Source organism: Schistocerca piceifrons, chromosome 6 (assembly GCF_021461385.2).
Source record: "Schistocerca piceifrons isolate TAMUIC-IGC-003096 chromosome 6, iqSchPice1.1, whole genome shotgun sequence".
NCBI lineage: Eukaryota > Metazoa > Arthropoda > Insecta > Orthoptera > Acrididae > Schistocerca > Schistocerca piceifrons.
In genome coordinates this window covers 114,004,587-114,022,204 of record NC_060143.1, presented here as the reverse complement: position 1 = coordinate 114,022,204, position 17,618 = coordinate 114,004,587, and the positions used below count along the sequence as shown (strand labels likewise).

The 17,618-nt window shown below is 40.2% G+C and overlaps 1 protein-coding gene across 1 annotated transcript in view; it reads right to left on the bottom strand.

Annotated features, from left to right (window-relative positions):
* The window catches only part of LOC124803170 (sialin-like), a 175,158-nt gene that overhangs the window by 45,301 nt on the left and 112,239 nt on the right, over positions 1 to 17,618 (bottom strand). The window contains exon 8 of the mRNA XM_047264353.1: positions 9,649 to 9,804. Within this exon, the coding sequence (XP_047120309.1) occupies positions 9,649 to 9,804 (156 nt within the window). The remainder of the gene's footprint in view (positions 1 to 9,648; positions 9,805 to 17,618) is intronic.

Sequence of the window (17,618 nt, the reverse complement as noted above, 5' to 3'; positions counted from 1 at the left end):
AATTAAAAGATATATAAAGTGGAGTGATAGTGTGTACTCGCCTATAGAGTACGCAATAAAAGTAGCTGAATAAAGTTCACCATGTAAATTTACTAGTGTACTGCTTGAAAAATCGTTCAGTATCGATTATAGAGGTTGTCGGGCAAAATTTTACAGAAAGACAACTAAGTCGACTGGCTCTTTGCGAAATAGGGTGTCAAATAAGGACAAAATTGATTTTAATATATCAAAGTATTTCATGTTGCAGTTTGAAAAATATAATCCTGATGTGTTAAAAGCTTATGAACACATTGATGGGTTAAAAGTACACCACTTTATTCTGGCTAAGGCAAGAAACATTTCTCTACCAACATAGGAGGCTTACCATAACAATTGGCCAATCAACCATAAGAAATTTGAAGATATTAAAAAGTTAGTGAAGTACATTCCACAGGAGCATCTCCCCTTTAATGAAGAAATATGTGAATGGCCGGCACAAGACGAAGAACTCAATGATGACTGAATATAAAATGTAACCTTAAAATGCACATATTTTGTTACTTTTTATTGATAATCCAAATAAGTAACGATTTTTTGATACAATGTTAACATATGAAAATTCAACATTAAATAAAAACACATTTTCTTAGAAAGTGCTATTATTCAAATTTCCTTTTTTTTAAAAAGGGCATAAGGCCACTTAGTTTAAACTTTTTTTTTGCGAAAACAAAAAAAGAGAATCACTTGCAATTTAGGTACATGAGAGATGTTAAATATATACATTAATGAAAATTTTTTTAAAACATATAAATCAAAATTAAAAAAAAAAACAGTTTTCATCGATTTCCCGAAGATTGCTTCTAGTGGACTCGTGCCCTTTTCAGAACCACTGATTCGGTTGCCATCATGCGCCGCGGCCAACCGTGCAGTTTGAACGTCCAAACGCAAACCGTTGAGCAGTTATGACGATTTGATTTCACATAGTTCAATAATTGTCACCCTGCAGATGTTTACAGCAACAATTACTTTCGGCAATTTTAACGAATGCCACGAAGGATAATATTACCTCCTGCCGAATCATATACCAAGCCATAGGGTATATCCATTGCAATTTCACGACAGATGGAGCAACTTTGATTTCACCGCCACCACTGATGAACCGCCACTGACGTCACAACGCACCGATTAGAACAGACAAGCTGCAGCGCAAAGCGCTCGCTCTCTCTAGCTCAGATCAAGACCTTGAATGTAGGTTGACAGTTTCCATTGTAAATTTCTTTTCTTTGTAGTGAGCTTTTGACCACCATTGCTGTTTCTATAAATAAATGTAGTTTCAGGATAGAGCGTTCGCAGTCAGTGTTGAGATTGTTCATCCCACCATTAAGAGTGCCCATTGCTATTTATCACCTCCGTCTTTCTCTTTCATTTTACTGTAGTTCTCATTGCATGTGTTTCTACATATCTTTTGGAGGTATGTGTTTCTATATGTCTGTGTAGTGTTTTCGTCAGTCACGTTTACATGTTTTTCTATGCTACGCAGTAGACTGCGTGATCTGTGGTGTCCACTATTAGTTTCCGACTGGCGATTCCGAACGGCTACTGATGATACCATCGCTGTTCACTAGATAATAGTCCGAGGCACGCAATCGGCAGAAACTTCAAATTTGAGAGTACCCTCTAATTGTGAGAGCTGTGTTTAAATGCTATAGATCATCCGAATGCGTGTTTTCTTCTTTTATAAAGGAACAGTTGAACGGTGCAACAGCCTGTTCCGCTAATGTTTACAAAGTACTACATCACATGCCTTTGAGTTTGCTAAACAAATTCGGATACAGTTCATTTCAGTAGCTTCGGTAGGGAAACGGTTTCTTTTGAACTTAGGCAAGATTTATATGGTCCGCCGCGCGGGATTAGCCGAGCGATCTCAGGCGCTGCAGTCATGGACTGTGCGGCTGGTCCCGGCGGAGGTTCGAGTCCTCCCTCGGGCATTGGTGTGTGTGTTTGCCCTTAGGATAATTTAGGTTAAGTAGTGTGTAAGCTTAGGGGCTGATGACCTTAGCAGCTAAGTCCCATAAGATTTCACACACATTTGAACATTTATATGGTCCAGTCACATTAATGTGACCATTGCAGATGGCAGCACTAGCAGTGTAGGATATATACAGCGTGACGGGGCGACGCAAATGACAGTGCAGTCGACGTCGTAATATGGAAACGAAGCGATTTATGTGACATCTGGAAGGGCATGAGCATTGGCTTTGGGGCCAGGGGTGGAAGCATTTCCGTTGAAAGTTTTCCCGTGTAACCTCCTCGCCTAGGGACGCCAGATGAAAGTTGATGTCGTCATGCCCTGAATGAAAATTGCGCAACGGATAACTGGGGAGAGGAGCTTGAGAGCGCTACCTAGAGAGCGTGCCCTTTCTGTACGATACTAGGCAAGGGGCTGGAGGGCTCACACGCTGATGTGTGGGTCCATGCGTTCTATAGCTTTTATTTTAAATAAATTCCTTTAACTTGACTTCTTTCTGATTTTTAAGGTATGTTAAAGATTGATGACAGTTGATTACCTATTTATTTTAAACATTATCACTCGACTTTACAGCGATTGCAGCAATTGTTTCAGTTTACAGATATTACAGTTTTACAACTTATATCTCGGGTATATTAAATACTAATCTGCACGCACATTTCTACGGGTAAGACGGAATTGCGTTGGCCAAATGTATACCACCAAAGTCTCCCAATATTTTACATATGTGGGGAGGATAACGGGCAAACTGGGGACCAGATACTTTAACACAGGGGGTCAAATTTCCGGAATTAAACGAGCACATTCATTTTCTTACACAGTCCGAAGCTGGAACTAAAAGAATTAGCACAAATATACAAATACCTCTCTTCCATGCGTGAACATTGAGACAGACGCACTGAGGGCACGCCTGCTCACGTACCCGTCTTCTGTAATACTTCTCTGAATATGGCGGGCACCCGGAGGTCTTCCTGGGCCCCGGTGGAGGGGGTGGTCGAACCACTTGGCCGTGACCAACCTCCTCACCCCAAATCTTGTGACACTGGAAAGTCTTTGATTTTTACGTGCCTGTGCTATCTCTCTGATCCCCTACCCAGGAGTAAGGTTGGCACTACTATACTACAGAACTACTTCCCAACAAAGATTTGGCCACGCTTTACGGAATGGTGTGAGGAGAATTAGGAAAGTTCATGTGCAGATTCACATTCACGTACAAGAAATCCATAATACACGACACATATAAATACGTATTATGAAGCCTGACACATTTCTTTCCACCCGTCCACATGGGTTCTGTTGCACCCGCGGCCGGCCGCGTCGTGTAATAAAATTGGCTGCGGAGCCGCCTCTGTTTCTATTTCCCGGTGCGAGCGAGCAGCGAAACCTGCTGCTTATAGAGCGGAAACTACTGTACCGTTTCACCGTGGCTATGTTTCAAAACGGTTTGCGTCACGCCCTGGTTAAAATATACACTGCATGGCAAAACGGAAGGCAGAGGTAACAGTGGTGCACCACAAGTCAAAGACGATGACTGCCGAGATGTGTACGGGCGAACAGACGTGCAACTGCCCAGATGAAGCAACCGTTTCCTCAACGACCGTACAGCTAATGTTGCTGTGTATGGGCCTCTGCAACAGGCACCTGATTCATGCACTCACGATGACTGCTGTTCATCGCCGGCAGAGGCAGGGATTCGCACGCCAATAACCCAGCTGGACGTCCACTGAGTGGCGTCAGGTGAGTTTGGCGTGTACGGCGTCAAACGTCTAAAGCAGACACACTGCAACCAGGAGGGAGTATTGTCGCCTGGGGAAAATTTTCGTGGCATTCCCTGGGTGATCTCGAAGGCAAAATGGGTCAACACTTGTTTGCATCTATCGTTGGGGACCACGTGAACCCCTATCCGCAGTTAGTTTTTCCTCGGCACGATGGCATCTACCGGCAGGACACTGTAACGTGTCACACAGCTCACAGTGCATGTGCGTCGTTCGAAGAGCACCAGGATGAGTTCTCCGAGTGACTGTCGGCTATTTTTGTAGTAAGTTAACTTCTATTGCTTTTTATACACAAATAAAATGACCAAGCGTAACAGTAACTTCAAGAAACGCAAATTTGCGAGTAACAGATATGTGAGACCTGCATTTTTCTTCTGAAGTGCTCGAAAATATCTGTGCTAGCAGTGAAGGAAACCACGATACTGTTTCTGAAGTGACCACACCTCCTAGTGCATCGAAGAGGAAAGTAACTTTAGAAATGGGTGACAGTCGTAAAAGTAGTGATATTATGGAAACGTCATTACTGATCTGCAGATCCTTGCACAAGTTCTTCTGAAATTATCTCTTGCTGTCTTTGTGCTGGTGAAGCTGTTTATGAGGATATTGGAACTAGAATAGGTGTTGTGTCTAAATTAATTATTAAACGTCAGAAGTGCAAAAACGAAAAAGCATTTCATACTTCATCAAAGTGTTCAGGTAATGAATTGTATGAAACTAATGTGAGACTGTTCTATGGCCTTAGATGCATTGGTAGAGATGCAAGGGCTGATAATGTTCTCTGCACTGTGTTGAATTTGCCAAAACCACCTTCTAGGTGTACGAAATATGTAACAGCAATTGGGGGGGCTCTGTAAATGCTGTGACTAAAGATTCAATGGTTTTTGCTATATCAGAAGCTGTTGAACAAAATGAGGGTGACACAGACATCAGCATTGCTGTGGATGGATCCTGGCAAAAGCGTGGCTTTAGTTTTAATAATGGTTTTACATCTGCAATAAGTACTGACACTGGGAAAGTTTTGGATTTTGAAGTTCTCAGTAAGTACTACCAAGGTTGTACAGTAAACCAGAAGAACAGATGAAAGTAAATCTAATCTAATTTAATCTAAGATTACTTCATAAGCAACAGTGTATAAAAATTATGATGGCGCAAGTTGAGGAATGGAGATAAAAGGAGCAGTTAGCATTTTCCAGCGTTTGCAGAAGGAGAGAGGTGTCAGATATGTGAATTACTTAGGTGATGGAGACAGCAAGGCTTTCACTGCAGTACAAAACAGTAAACCATATGATGTTCCTACACAAAAACTTGAGTGTGTGGGACATGTCAAGAAAAGGATGGGAACTGTAACCTAAAAACCAAGCTGGGCAACACAAAACTGTCTGATGGGAAGACAATAAAATGTGCTGGAAGACTAACAGATGAAGTAATTGATGAATTACAGGAATATTATGTTAAGGCCATTAGAGATAACTGTGACAATTTAGAGATGGTGAAAAGAGCTGTGTGGAGCACTTTCTTTCATCGAATATCAACCGATGAAAAGCCGTGTCATGCTTTGTGTCCCCTCCACCAAACACTTGGTGTAAATATAGGCAAGCTGAATTTTCTGGCACCCTGCATGACTTTACACGTAAACATTGTCTTCCTTTGACAGTAATGGAGGCAATCAAACCTATTTACAGAGATTTGGCAAATCCTGAGCTACTAAAGAAGTGTCTGATGCTGTAATAACTTTTAATGTTGGGAACTATGAAAGACTTAAGGTTCTGGAAAAGTCAGGGGTATAAGAGATTTGGACAGAACACAGCTAAAGGACTGCAGGAATTGGATGAGTTTCATGTACATGAAGCACAGTTAGCTGCTCAGCAAATGACAAAAGAAGCAAGAAAGAAAAGGAGGAGGCAAGCACTGGGCTGTTGTGACTCTGAAGAAGACACAGACTATGGGCCAGGGCAATTCTAGTGCATAAAAGACGCAGAAATGTAAGTCTGTATATGAAATTGTAATAAAAAAATTTTAAACTTCAATATCTCTGAACTACATTTTTTGCAATAAATGACCCGTTTTCTAAAAACGTACTGATGGTAGAGATACGAAATTTTCACATCATGCCAAGTGTGAGATTCAACGCATATGGAAGTAGAATAATTAAAATATCCAGAGTAGTTTTGTTTTTATGTTCATTTATCTACAATACCGAGTGTTTGAAGAAAAAGATAACATGCCCCACAATACAATTTTAGTAACAATTCTAGTTCAGTGTATCTATACAGGTGCATTCAATAATTATGGAAAATTGTAAGTTGGTGTCTTAAAAATTTTCCAAGATAATGGGTCACAAAATTCGATAATTTAACATTAGCAGTATAGGACATACAATGTCCGCTTAAATGATTTTCTGATAGCGTCTGTTTACGACTGTTGTTAGAAAATATAGTGTCTTTATAGTTTTCATTCATTTCACGTCTGGTACTTCTTATGTTCAAGGAACTACGATTGTATTATTCTACATCTACCTGACGCCTGTAAGTTAGCTGCACAATTTACCTAAAGGTAAGTTTTACTGATTATTACTTTATTGCAGTTTATGTGTGCTGTATTGCTTTCTAGTTTACTGTAAGATTACCGCTATGTGTGACAAAAGTGAATGTTGCTGTAGGTTACTTGGTATGGAAGAAACATGTCAGGACCGTGGGTTGGTGTTTCAGTGAGGAGAGTGAAACGGGGAAACCAGGAAGTTGGAGTTGTAAATTGTGCAGTTGAGACAAGAAAATCGTGGAACAGGGGAGAAAGACTTATGCCCTCCAGCCAGAATTAGAAATCAGTACAACGAAAAACCAGTCACAAGTTGAAAATTTCACTTTTTTTTATTCACTCGATGATTAGTTTCGGGCCGGAACCCATTTCCAAATCATCGTAACGTAGTTTTAAAAATGTTATTCCCAAAAATGCAAAAACTGTCAAAAATTTGCAAACAAACAGTTGCAGTGCATGCTGGACGTTCGCACAATTATAAATTGCTTACTCTGAATTACATTTGTGGAAGGGGGATAGAGACAATGCGATCTGGAAGAAGATGACAAGCAATAGGCAAAAGGAGAAAACCGCAGAAATGACATTTCATATTCCAGCTAGCAATCAGTTTGACTTGTTACACGAATTAGGGAAAGAGCGTCAACCAGCTTTTGAGCTTAACTGCGAGCAGAGATTCATAGCAACAATTTTAAGGCTAGGTCGGTAGAAAAGTCACATAGAAAGAAAAGATCTTGCTACTAGGCACCAGTCATCGTAAAGATGTAGTCCAGTTGCCGCAGGAAAAGCTAGGCATAGAATACCAGGTCACATGCATCGTGAAACCTAGCGCCAAAGTTTAGCCAAGTGACAGAGAAAATAGGGGCCTTGTGTAGATAATTCGATGGCGAGGATAAGGTACTTATAGTAACAGCGTTAAAAGTGACCTGGAGGAAACAGGAGCAGCAGCAGCACACACTTGTATGAGGTATGTCGAGGTTTTGCAGCGACATGGCCAGCCGTAAGTTAGAGCGGCTGTCAACCATGTGAAAAATGAGCTGAGCGAATTGCTTTTGACTGGAAGAAAGTTACTGCGATTTGGAGATGGGGTTACACTAATCGCGGCCTGCACCTGAACAGGAGTGGGGAGGAAAGATTAGCTGAGCTGCTTGCAGAAAGTGTGAGGGAACCCACAAGCAGACAGCACAAAATTCCTTTGGTAACTGGAATGAAAGCGGTACATTTTTAGGTTAGAGTCACGTTACAGACAAGACTACTGAAAGAAATAAGAGCAGTACAAGACCATCACACTTGCAGCAGTATCCAGAAAAATAACATTAATTTGTTTCATCAGAACATTATAGGATTGAAAAACAAGATAGATCAGCTTCTTGTGTGCCTAGAAGGTATGGACAATTCGGAAGTTAACAGATGTTCTGTACCTCTCTGACCAATATGTAACCAGATTGAAGGAGAAGTTAAATATCAGGGATTATAGACTTGCATCATTTTCGTGTAGAGTTAACATGGAAAAAGTTACATCATATGTAAAAGTTGGACACAAAGCAAAAAATATTAAAACAAATAGTTTTCTTGTTGAACAGAACCTAGAAGTGCGTTGGTGTATAACAGTTGGTGAATGACACGACCAGCCACAAACACTTTTTAAATGTTATATTTTAGTGCCATAACTGGTTTCGGGCTACCGTGCCGATCTTCACTTGGCTAATATTTTTCGTTAAGTAGATGTTTTGATCAACAGCACGTCGTTGCTCCACACCGGAAAAGAATATTTGAGTATTTAGTGGCATTTTATCAGTTGTTTCATTAATAAAAATACGCTAAAGTTTTTGTATTTTTATGTTCACTTACATATGTTCCAGAGGATGCCGATCTAGTTGTTGTGGTCCAACATGGATGAAATAAAACTATAAGTACATGCTTGTGAGTTGCTACTGCAGAATACTTCTCTGATAATTGTAAGAGACTACAGATCCCCTGTAGGAAACTTTCAGCTATTTATGAGAAATGTAGATGCGTTATTGAGATGCCTGTTACAAAGAAAAAACAGTTAGGAACTTGTGGAGATTTCAGTGTAGATTTCTTTAGGAGATATGGGCAGGAAACATGAACTACATTTATTCTTTTGGCGTTTCAATCTAATCTCAATAATTGATTTTCCAACTAGTGTGCAGTAAAATACTAGGAGACTGATGGATGACATTTTTATAGACAATGCTCAGGCTGAAACAATTAACGTGTACCGAATTGCTAACGGACTACTGATTATGATCTAAAGATAATGGAAATCAACACTATGACACCTTACCGTTCTGAGACCGGTTCATACAAAGTAGTGAGACTTGTTAATGAGAACAGGATACATTGTTTTAAGACTAAGATAAAGGGGTGGTATGGGATGAGGTATATGTAGAAAGAGCTGCGGAGTAAATAAAACTCTGATGTTACTTGCATACTACAACTAGAGGGAGAAATGACCTTGATTACCCATTGCTAAAGCTGTCAGTGGCTCAGAAAAGAATTCAATCTGCAGCAACAAAAATTTGTATTCATTTGCCCAACAACATAAAATGTCTGAAGGTAGCAAAGCAAGTTTTAAATCTAATTTAAAATCATATCTCCTGGACAATTCCTTCCATTCCACTACCAAATTTGTACTTAAAAACTGGTAGCCAGTAGGACTAAAAATAATGTGTTGATTAATGTAACAATAATCATGTACTCATATCCTGTAAACTGACTCGTTCCACATCATTTCGATAAGAGAATCGTTCAAACGATCTATGAAACATGTAGCTAACTAACCTGTCGGACAGTAGGAAGAAACAAAGTTTTTATGGTTTTCCCGCTACAGCAGGCAAAGGCCGTAATACATGGAGAAATGAGAGGAGGTCTTATTGAACAATGGAAGACGAATAGTTGATGGTGATGTTGATTATGAGCTTCATCATCGGCATTTATATTCATACAACTATTACGATAACGATCGGACCAATGACCAACTATGTACTCTGTTAATACATTGCAAACATAACCTAAAGCTGTGTTGATTTCTATTGCCTATATCACACCTCAAGTTTCTGTCCTTCTGTACGATCGCTGGTCCCCACAAACATAAAACTAGGGGTACTGTCCGTGCTACATTATAAGCTTACGTTATTTAGAGCACGATATGAACGAAGAAGTTTCTTTCTCCATTTTCTTGCCTTCAGCGAAACTCATGTACAGGTCACTGATGCTAAGCCATCCAGTGGCCAGTGTTGCTAACCTGCGCTTTACGACTATTTATGAACTGACCCTCGTGTAATAGAAATATGGGGATGAAGGACTCACCTGCAAAGTTGGGAGCGAGGTCGTGGTGGTTGGCGAGATTGGTGACGGCGGCAGCTCCGTTGAAACCCAGCGAGAGACTCAGGAGCGCCACGGCGAAAGCCTCGTTTGTGCCCACGTAGCCTAGCGCAGCCATTAGCACAGCCGGTATGAGGTGTGCTGCGGTGAAAAGAGGCGACGTTTGACAAACCTTACTTCTACTATCGAGACCGTATACGCGGGTCTCTGGCTAACAACCATTGCCGTACTTCTACACTGAAGCGCCAAATAAACTGGTACAGGCATCGTATTCAAATACAGAGATACGGAAACAGGCAAAATACGGCGCTGCGGTCGACAACGCCTTTAAAAGACAGCAAGCGATGGCGCAGTTAGATCGGTTACATTTGCTACAGTGGCTGGTTATCAAGATTTAAGTGAGTTTGACCGTAGCGTTATAACCGGTACACGAGCGATGGAACACAGCATCTCTGTGTTAGCGATTTTTCCGTACGACCATTTCACGAGTGTACCATGAATATCAGGAATCCGGTAAAACACCAAATCCCCGACATCGCTGCAGCCGGAAAAAGATGCTCCAAGAACGGGACCAATGAAGAGAATCGTTCAGAGTGACAAAAGTGCAACCCTTTCGCAAATTGCTGCAAATTTCAATGCTGGGCCATCAACAAGTGTCAGCGTGCGAAGCATTCAACGAAACATCATCGATATGGGCTTTCGGTGCCGAAAGCCAACTCATGTACCCTTGCTGACTGCACGACACAAAGCTTTACGCCTCGCCTGGGCCCGTCAACACCGACATCGGACTGTTGATGATTGGAAACATGTTGCCTGGTCGAACGAGTCTCGTTTCAAATTGCATCGAGTGGGTGGACGTTTACGAGTATGGAGACAGCCTCATGAATCGGTGGACCCTGCATGTCAGCAGGGGACTGTTCAAGCTAGTGGAGGCTCTGTAATAGTGTGGGACGTGTGCAGTTGGAATGACGTGGGACTCCTGATACGTCTAGATACGACTGTGACAGGTGACACATACGTAAGCACCCTGTCTGATGACCTGCATCCATTCATGTCCGTTGTGCATTCCGACGGACATGGGAAATTTCAGGTGGACAATGCGACACCCTACACGTCCAGAACTGCTACAGAGTGGCTCCAGGAAGACTCTTCTGAGTTTAAACACTTCCGCTGGTCACCAAACTCCTCGGATATAAACATTATTGAGCATATCTGAGATGCCTTGCAACGTGCTGCTCTGAAGAGATCTCAACCCCTTGTACTCTTACGGGTTTATTGACAGCCCTGCAGGATTAATGGCGTCAGTTCCCTCCAGCACTGCTTCAGACATTAGTCGAGTCCATGCCCCTAGTGTTGCGATACTTCTGCGTGCTCGCGGGGGCCCTACTCGATATTAGGCAGGCGTACCAGTTTCTTCGGCTCTTCAATGTATATCTACACCGGTGCAATATGTGTCGCTATAAATTGTCTGGCGGAGGATATTTTCTCTTCTTCTTTCTTTCCACCCGACTCTGAACTACGTAATTCTTGTTGCTTGCCTCAGATATTACACACTGGAATTATTAGTCACTCTCTCTGTCTCTCTCTCTCTCTCTCTCTCTCTCACACACACACACACACACAAACACACACACACACACACACACACACACACACACACACACACTGCAGTTCATCAATATCCCTAAAGAAAGATCAGGAATTTACATATAGATCTGATTACTATCATGTTTTTTATTAAGTAACTACTTGAAAGCATATCACAGGCCCACGTTTTGTTGACTAGGTCAGCATTTGGAACTCATTTTGCAGTACACATACAGTTACTAATTTTTAAGGGTACAGTACAAACAACCACATTCTGGTCCACTAATATTTGTTTATTATTGATCGGTTTTTGCCTCAATTGGGCATAGCCACTATGAATCGTTACCTGACGACAAGTCTAATAAACTCAAAAATCGGCAGGTAATAATTAAATTTTAGTGGAGAACAACTCATCTGCTCGATTAACACCTTCCCTGAACTAATCGAGAATGAACAGAAACAGTTATTCAACATATCCTTCCTGAAAAACTTATAAAAGGTTTTCTCATCATTCAAATGAACATATTGTTGTCGTAGTCCCATATCTGTAGCTGCATTATTAAATATGTATCTACTCTTTTCATAATCATACGACAGACCTAGGAATTTTTCTGACACATTGATTTTTTTTCTCACTTCAGGTAGTGACTTGTTAATGTGAAAACTGTCAAGTTGTGCCAAGATCTGGATTTCGTGTTGAACTGTGCGTCCCCATATAACTAGTTGCGTAAGTAAGTTAAAAGGTCAAAGGAAGAAAACGGCTTACCACCCACTAAAGTCATACCTAGTAAAGATCTGAGGAATTCAGATCAACTTTTGGGGTGACGATGTGTTAAGGCTTTTTATTTGTTTCAGAATGAGAATCAGTCCTCAGTTGCAAGTCCTCAGTTGCAAGTCCTCAGTTGCACAATTAGGCAATTCATTTCGCTTTACCATTTTCAACAGATTAACTGGTCGTCTTCAGAAGCCTAAAAAATTAAGGATGTTCTGAACAATTAGAACCTGGCCATACATGTATGTAAATTGCAAATGGTGCATTACAGAAGCTTACTTACTACTGGTTTACAAGATGTGAGTATCTTCTTCACAGAAGCATAATGCCACTATGTGTCCATAAATGTACATATTATATGTGATAATTATACACACAGACTGATAATTTACAGTAAACTAATCACATTGATGTACATAGTCAAGTTGTTATTACCAACAAGGAACATATGAAGTGTTAGTGGTATAGGTACATCTATTGTGATAAATGGTACCTTAACATGTACCCACTTCAGTGTGTTAGTAGTTTTGTTCTGCATCTAATACTTTTCCCACAAACATATCATATTATTTATGACCTGATGTTTTCTGCACGGTTGTAACTATGCTTGTCAGTATAGACTATCCATTTAGGATCCATGCACCAACCCAACTTCAATACCTTTCCTGCCGCCCAGGGGAAAATAAACTTTAATGCCTGTGCCACTCGTACATGAAGGTACTAACCAACCAAAAAACACATTACTCATAACAGGTACAATTATTAGTCTGAAAATGAGGTAAATACTGATGTAATCTTATTCAGTACATCGTCCTCAGTCATCTGTAGAAACATCTGCACTTGCACCCCTAACACCTTGTATCACATAAAAGCATGTGAGTAATATAAATAAGGTATATAAGGGAAAATATATATAATAAGTATGAAACACATGGCACATAATTCTGTATAAGCTACTGCTGACATTAATCTGTAAGAAACATTTTATAAGAGATGCACTGCAATCGAAATAGTGTCCCAGTTTCAATGTAATTGCATCATTCAACAAATCTTCGTACTCCACCTAGGCATGTTTCTATGTTCGAACTCTTCTAAGAGGTTTATTTCGTAGTCCCTGTAAATTATATGCAAAATTCGCGATACTAAGCAAAGATGGAGGAGGAAGAATGTGTTTCTCGACTTTGAGATTTTTTTCTAATGACAGTACGTTGATGATGCTATCGTTGTACTGGAAAGTGTGAGTGATGTCATATTATTTAGTGAGTTCCTGATTTGGTTCAATTCTAAAATTAAATTTATGTATGAAATACAAAATCAGCCTACCAAACTTAGCTTCCTGGACCTGACAATGGGTTTAACGTATAATAAAACTAACTTTGACATTTACAGGAAACCTACAACCACAACAGATAACATTATTCATGCTTCTTCTTCCCCCACCTTAACGCACAAATCGGCATGCTGTGAGTTCCCCCAACCTCTTCTGTAATTGCTAGTGAACTTAGTAACTTAAACCATATAGCGCTCAAAAACGGTCACTACGCAAACGTGTATAGAGATGGTACAAAAATAAAATCAATAAGAATATAAATCCCTCTGCACTCAATAAAAATGACGTTACTGTTAAGAAGCACAGTATTACCCTATTTCTAGGTGACATTGCACATTGTATAGCTAATTTCTTAAAAATGGTGGTGTCGTTGTGTTCTTTACTACCAAGTTGCTCTTTATACACAGTGAGAAGCCTATAAAATATAATACATTTCTCAGATCTGGGATACATACAATTCAGTGAAATATAGCCCCATCCAAGTTTTTATGTAGGACAGGCAGGGAGTGCAAATTATACAATTCAACTTTCATAGAACATCTCAAAATCAAGTAACACACTCTTCCTCTTCCATCTCGCATATATTTGACAATGGCTACAAAATGTACCTCTTAGAAGCGTTTAAAATATACAAAACTTCCTACCTAAATTTCAAAGTCTTGCTGAACGATTAGCTTGCATTTAAAAATATATACTATTTCGATTGTATTGTATCTCTTATAAAGTGTTAAAGTTTGCCTATTTTTAAGATTTTAATGTCAGTAACAGCTTATGTGGAAATATGTGCCACGTTTTTTGTATGTATCATATATAACTTCTTTTATTTAACTTAATTATACTTTAGTTCCGTGTATGTTCTTTGCTGCTAGCACAACAATTTGACTATGTACATAATATGATTAAATTAGTATAAATTATGAATCTATTTTATAATTATCAAATACAATATGTATATTTAGGACATGTCATGGTATATGCTTATGTGAAGAAGATATTGACATCTGCTAATCAATATTAAGTAAGTTTTTGTAATACTCTTCTTATACTTTACATAACTGTATGGCCAAGCTGGTCTTATAACTTAAAATATCCGAAATATTGTAGGTTTCTGATGATGACAGATTACTCTATTGAATAGTAAAGTGAAATAAATTTAATAATTGTGCAGATGAAGACTGAATTTTATTCTGAAATATATACCACAGTTGTTGAGAAAAAAACTCTGTCCGAATAGGTCTCGGAAAACCCTAACGGTACTGACCGACCCCCATGTCATCCTGTGCCTATAGGGGTCACTGGATGCTGATATGGAGGGGCATGTGGTCAGCACACCGCTCTCCCAGCCGTTGTCAGTTTTTGTGACCAGAGCCGCTACTTCTAAGTCAAGTAGCTCCTCAGTTTCCCTCACAAGGCCTCAGTGCACCTCACTTGCCAACAGCACTCGTGATCAGAAGGTCATTGATCCAAGTGCTAGCCAGGCCCGACATCACTTAACTTTGGTGAGCTGGCCATTGGCGTTGAGAAAATAACAGCTATGAATAAAATCATTTTTCTTTGTACTGTAACTTGGTTCATCTTTACACTGGACATTTAAACCATTCCCCAGACGAATACGTGCGGAAATTTTACATTTCACATCTAACATAGTTATTATTTCCTAGTAGTAAGCAACGTTTTAAATTTTCTTATTTCATCTTGAAAATCGCTTGTTAGACCGTGAACTTTCAAAACTACTCTTTCTCCCACCAATTCTGAAAAACAAATATATTGCAAAGATATTATATAGCAAGCGCTCAATTTTCTGAAGATATAAGAGTCTTTGACTAACTGAGTAGAGGAATGTCTGCCAAGCGGTACTTTGGAGGGTAGAGGTGATCCAGTGGCGGGCCTTAGCGGCCGCGTTGTGTCTGCGTGATCCTCTGCTTCTGTCCGTGTTTCTGGCAGGGTTCCACACTTTTTTTATGGACGACTGGTGTAGTAACTCGCTGCCAAGTTGATTTCTGGTGACTGGTGTCATCCAGCGAGTTACAAACGAATGGTGAAGATGCAGCATGCATTTTGGGGCTTACCTAAATATTTTTTTGCAGCATTTTCAGATCCTTAATTGCACGTGTTCAAACTTAACGTCCATTGTTGAGTGAGGTAGCCAACTTTCAATACACGAGCTACAGCATTATGTTTTCATTAAGCCATCTGGACAGTATGCGAGCTGAGTACATCGTATTCTCGTTCATCTAAATGTTTCCATGATTTTCGAATTCTTTTTTCTTCATTGCTTTCTTATGTGGTGTTCATGTATATTGTGCGATCTGTGCATTGTCAGTTGCACTGTTTCTTGTAGTAATAATTGTGGATTGAGTCGTAATAAATATACATTTAACTGAAGCTTCTACGAATTATTTCCATTCCCACATCAGTGATGAATTTATGTTTAAAGTCACGACTACTTATGAGGCTTGGTATACATTTTGCTGTCGGCACTTAATTTCAAGTTTGATCTCTGTTCTGGTGTAAAGTGAAGCCCCAGCACGCCTGTCGAGAACGTTAGAGCAGAGAGGGCTGTGAAGAAGACGTCAGCCAATTACACACGGACTGTCCCCTCTCTAGGACGACAACGCGATGGCAGTGCCCTCTATGTGAAGAAAACATAAGCGCTGCACCAGACTGGCCATAGCCCAGTTCTGCCAGTTCTACAGCAGCCACACTTTGCCTTCAGCTGACTGTTAGTAAGTGCAAAGGAAAGATACAGTCAGTATAAGTCTGTTTCAGAACTGCCGTCAGCAGAAATCTTTTTCTGTTCTTTGCATGACTGACAACTTGGAATATAAGTGACAGTAGTTGTTGCTTATCATACTTCACGTCGAGGCTGTGCATCTTCATATCACAGGTACGGTGTGAAAAGGTTTTAGGTTATCAGATGGAACCACGCATGCTCACTGCACTTGATGTACCTACACGGTACACTTTAATGAAATTTCCGGGAGTAATTGCAATCTTTATATTCATTCAGGTATTAATTTACACCCTTGCCATTGTGCAAAGTGAAACCTACAAAGACTTAATATGTTTTTGAGATATTCTCAAATAGCGTGTAAGTTACATCTTGAATCAAAACATCATACAGAAAGGGCTGCTTGTTCAGGGCATTTTTCTGAAGATATACTTTCATGCAGTCAGAACCTTACAAGAGAGTGTGGGTGGCTGCTTGCAACCTGCATCTCATATGTACTTCTCCAAGCATCTTTTGGTATATGGTAGAGTGTACTTCTGGTACTACTGCAATTTATGCCTTGTCATGTTCCAGTCTCGTATGGTTTGGAGAGGAACAATTGTCGGTAAGGCCCGTTATGAGCTTCTGTGTACCTTTTGTCTGTTGTTTTTCCATCATTGTCAATGGGTGAGATGCACTTAGGAGGAAGTAATACTTTGCCTTATTCTTATTAGTAGCACACTTTAAAAATTTTGGCAGTAAACTTCTCTGTGATGCACCATCCCTCTCTTGTAGTGTCTGGTACTGGACTTTTATGAGCATCCCCATTACGTTGTTCCACTTTCTAGACAAAACAGTAATGAAACGAGTCAGTGTATTTTATTTCTACCCTATTCTTTTAAACGCAACTGGTCAGAGTGCTAGACTGAAAAGTAACACCCAGAAACTGGTCGAACAAGAGTTTCAAAGACTGCCCCATTCATAAGTGAATTACATTCCTATACAGTTCTTCCAATGAATCTCACGTCTGGTTTTATTAAGACCTGCTTTACATACTCGTTCCATTTGAGATCGCTCTGGACCATTACATGCACCTCTTTTATGGTTAGTTAGTGTTTTCAGTGGTTTGACGCCAATAACGTAATTAAACAGTTATTTATTTATTTACCGCCCATTTAGCCTGACCAGAATAGGGCTGCTGGCGTCGTTGCACTTCGGCAAACTGTTGATAATCAAAGTGTAATGGCATGGTGTTGATGTGTGAGAACTAATCTGTCACGAAGTTTTCTGCATTTTCCAGACGGTGGGCGGATATGGTAAACTGTGAAACGTAATTTAAGTGCTGAAACTGTCGGGAGCAAGGGCACTTTGGTGAATTTTGGATCGAGTCGTACGATGGTCACTGTATATAATGAGAGGGCGTCCTTTGATGTCTCACTGGAAGTATCCTATTGCTCCACAAACTGCCAGCAACTCTCTGTCGTCTGCTGCCCTGCACTGCGAAGGCGAGATCTGGCGCCTCAAAGAAACGGAGTGGCTATTGGACACTTCACACC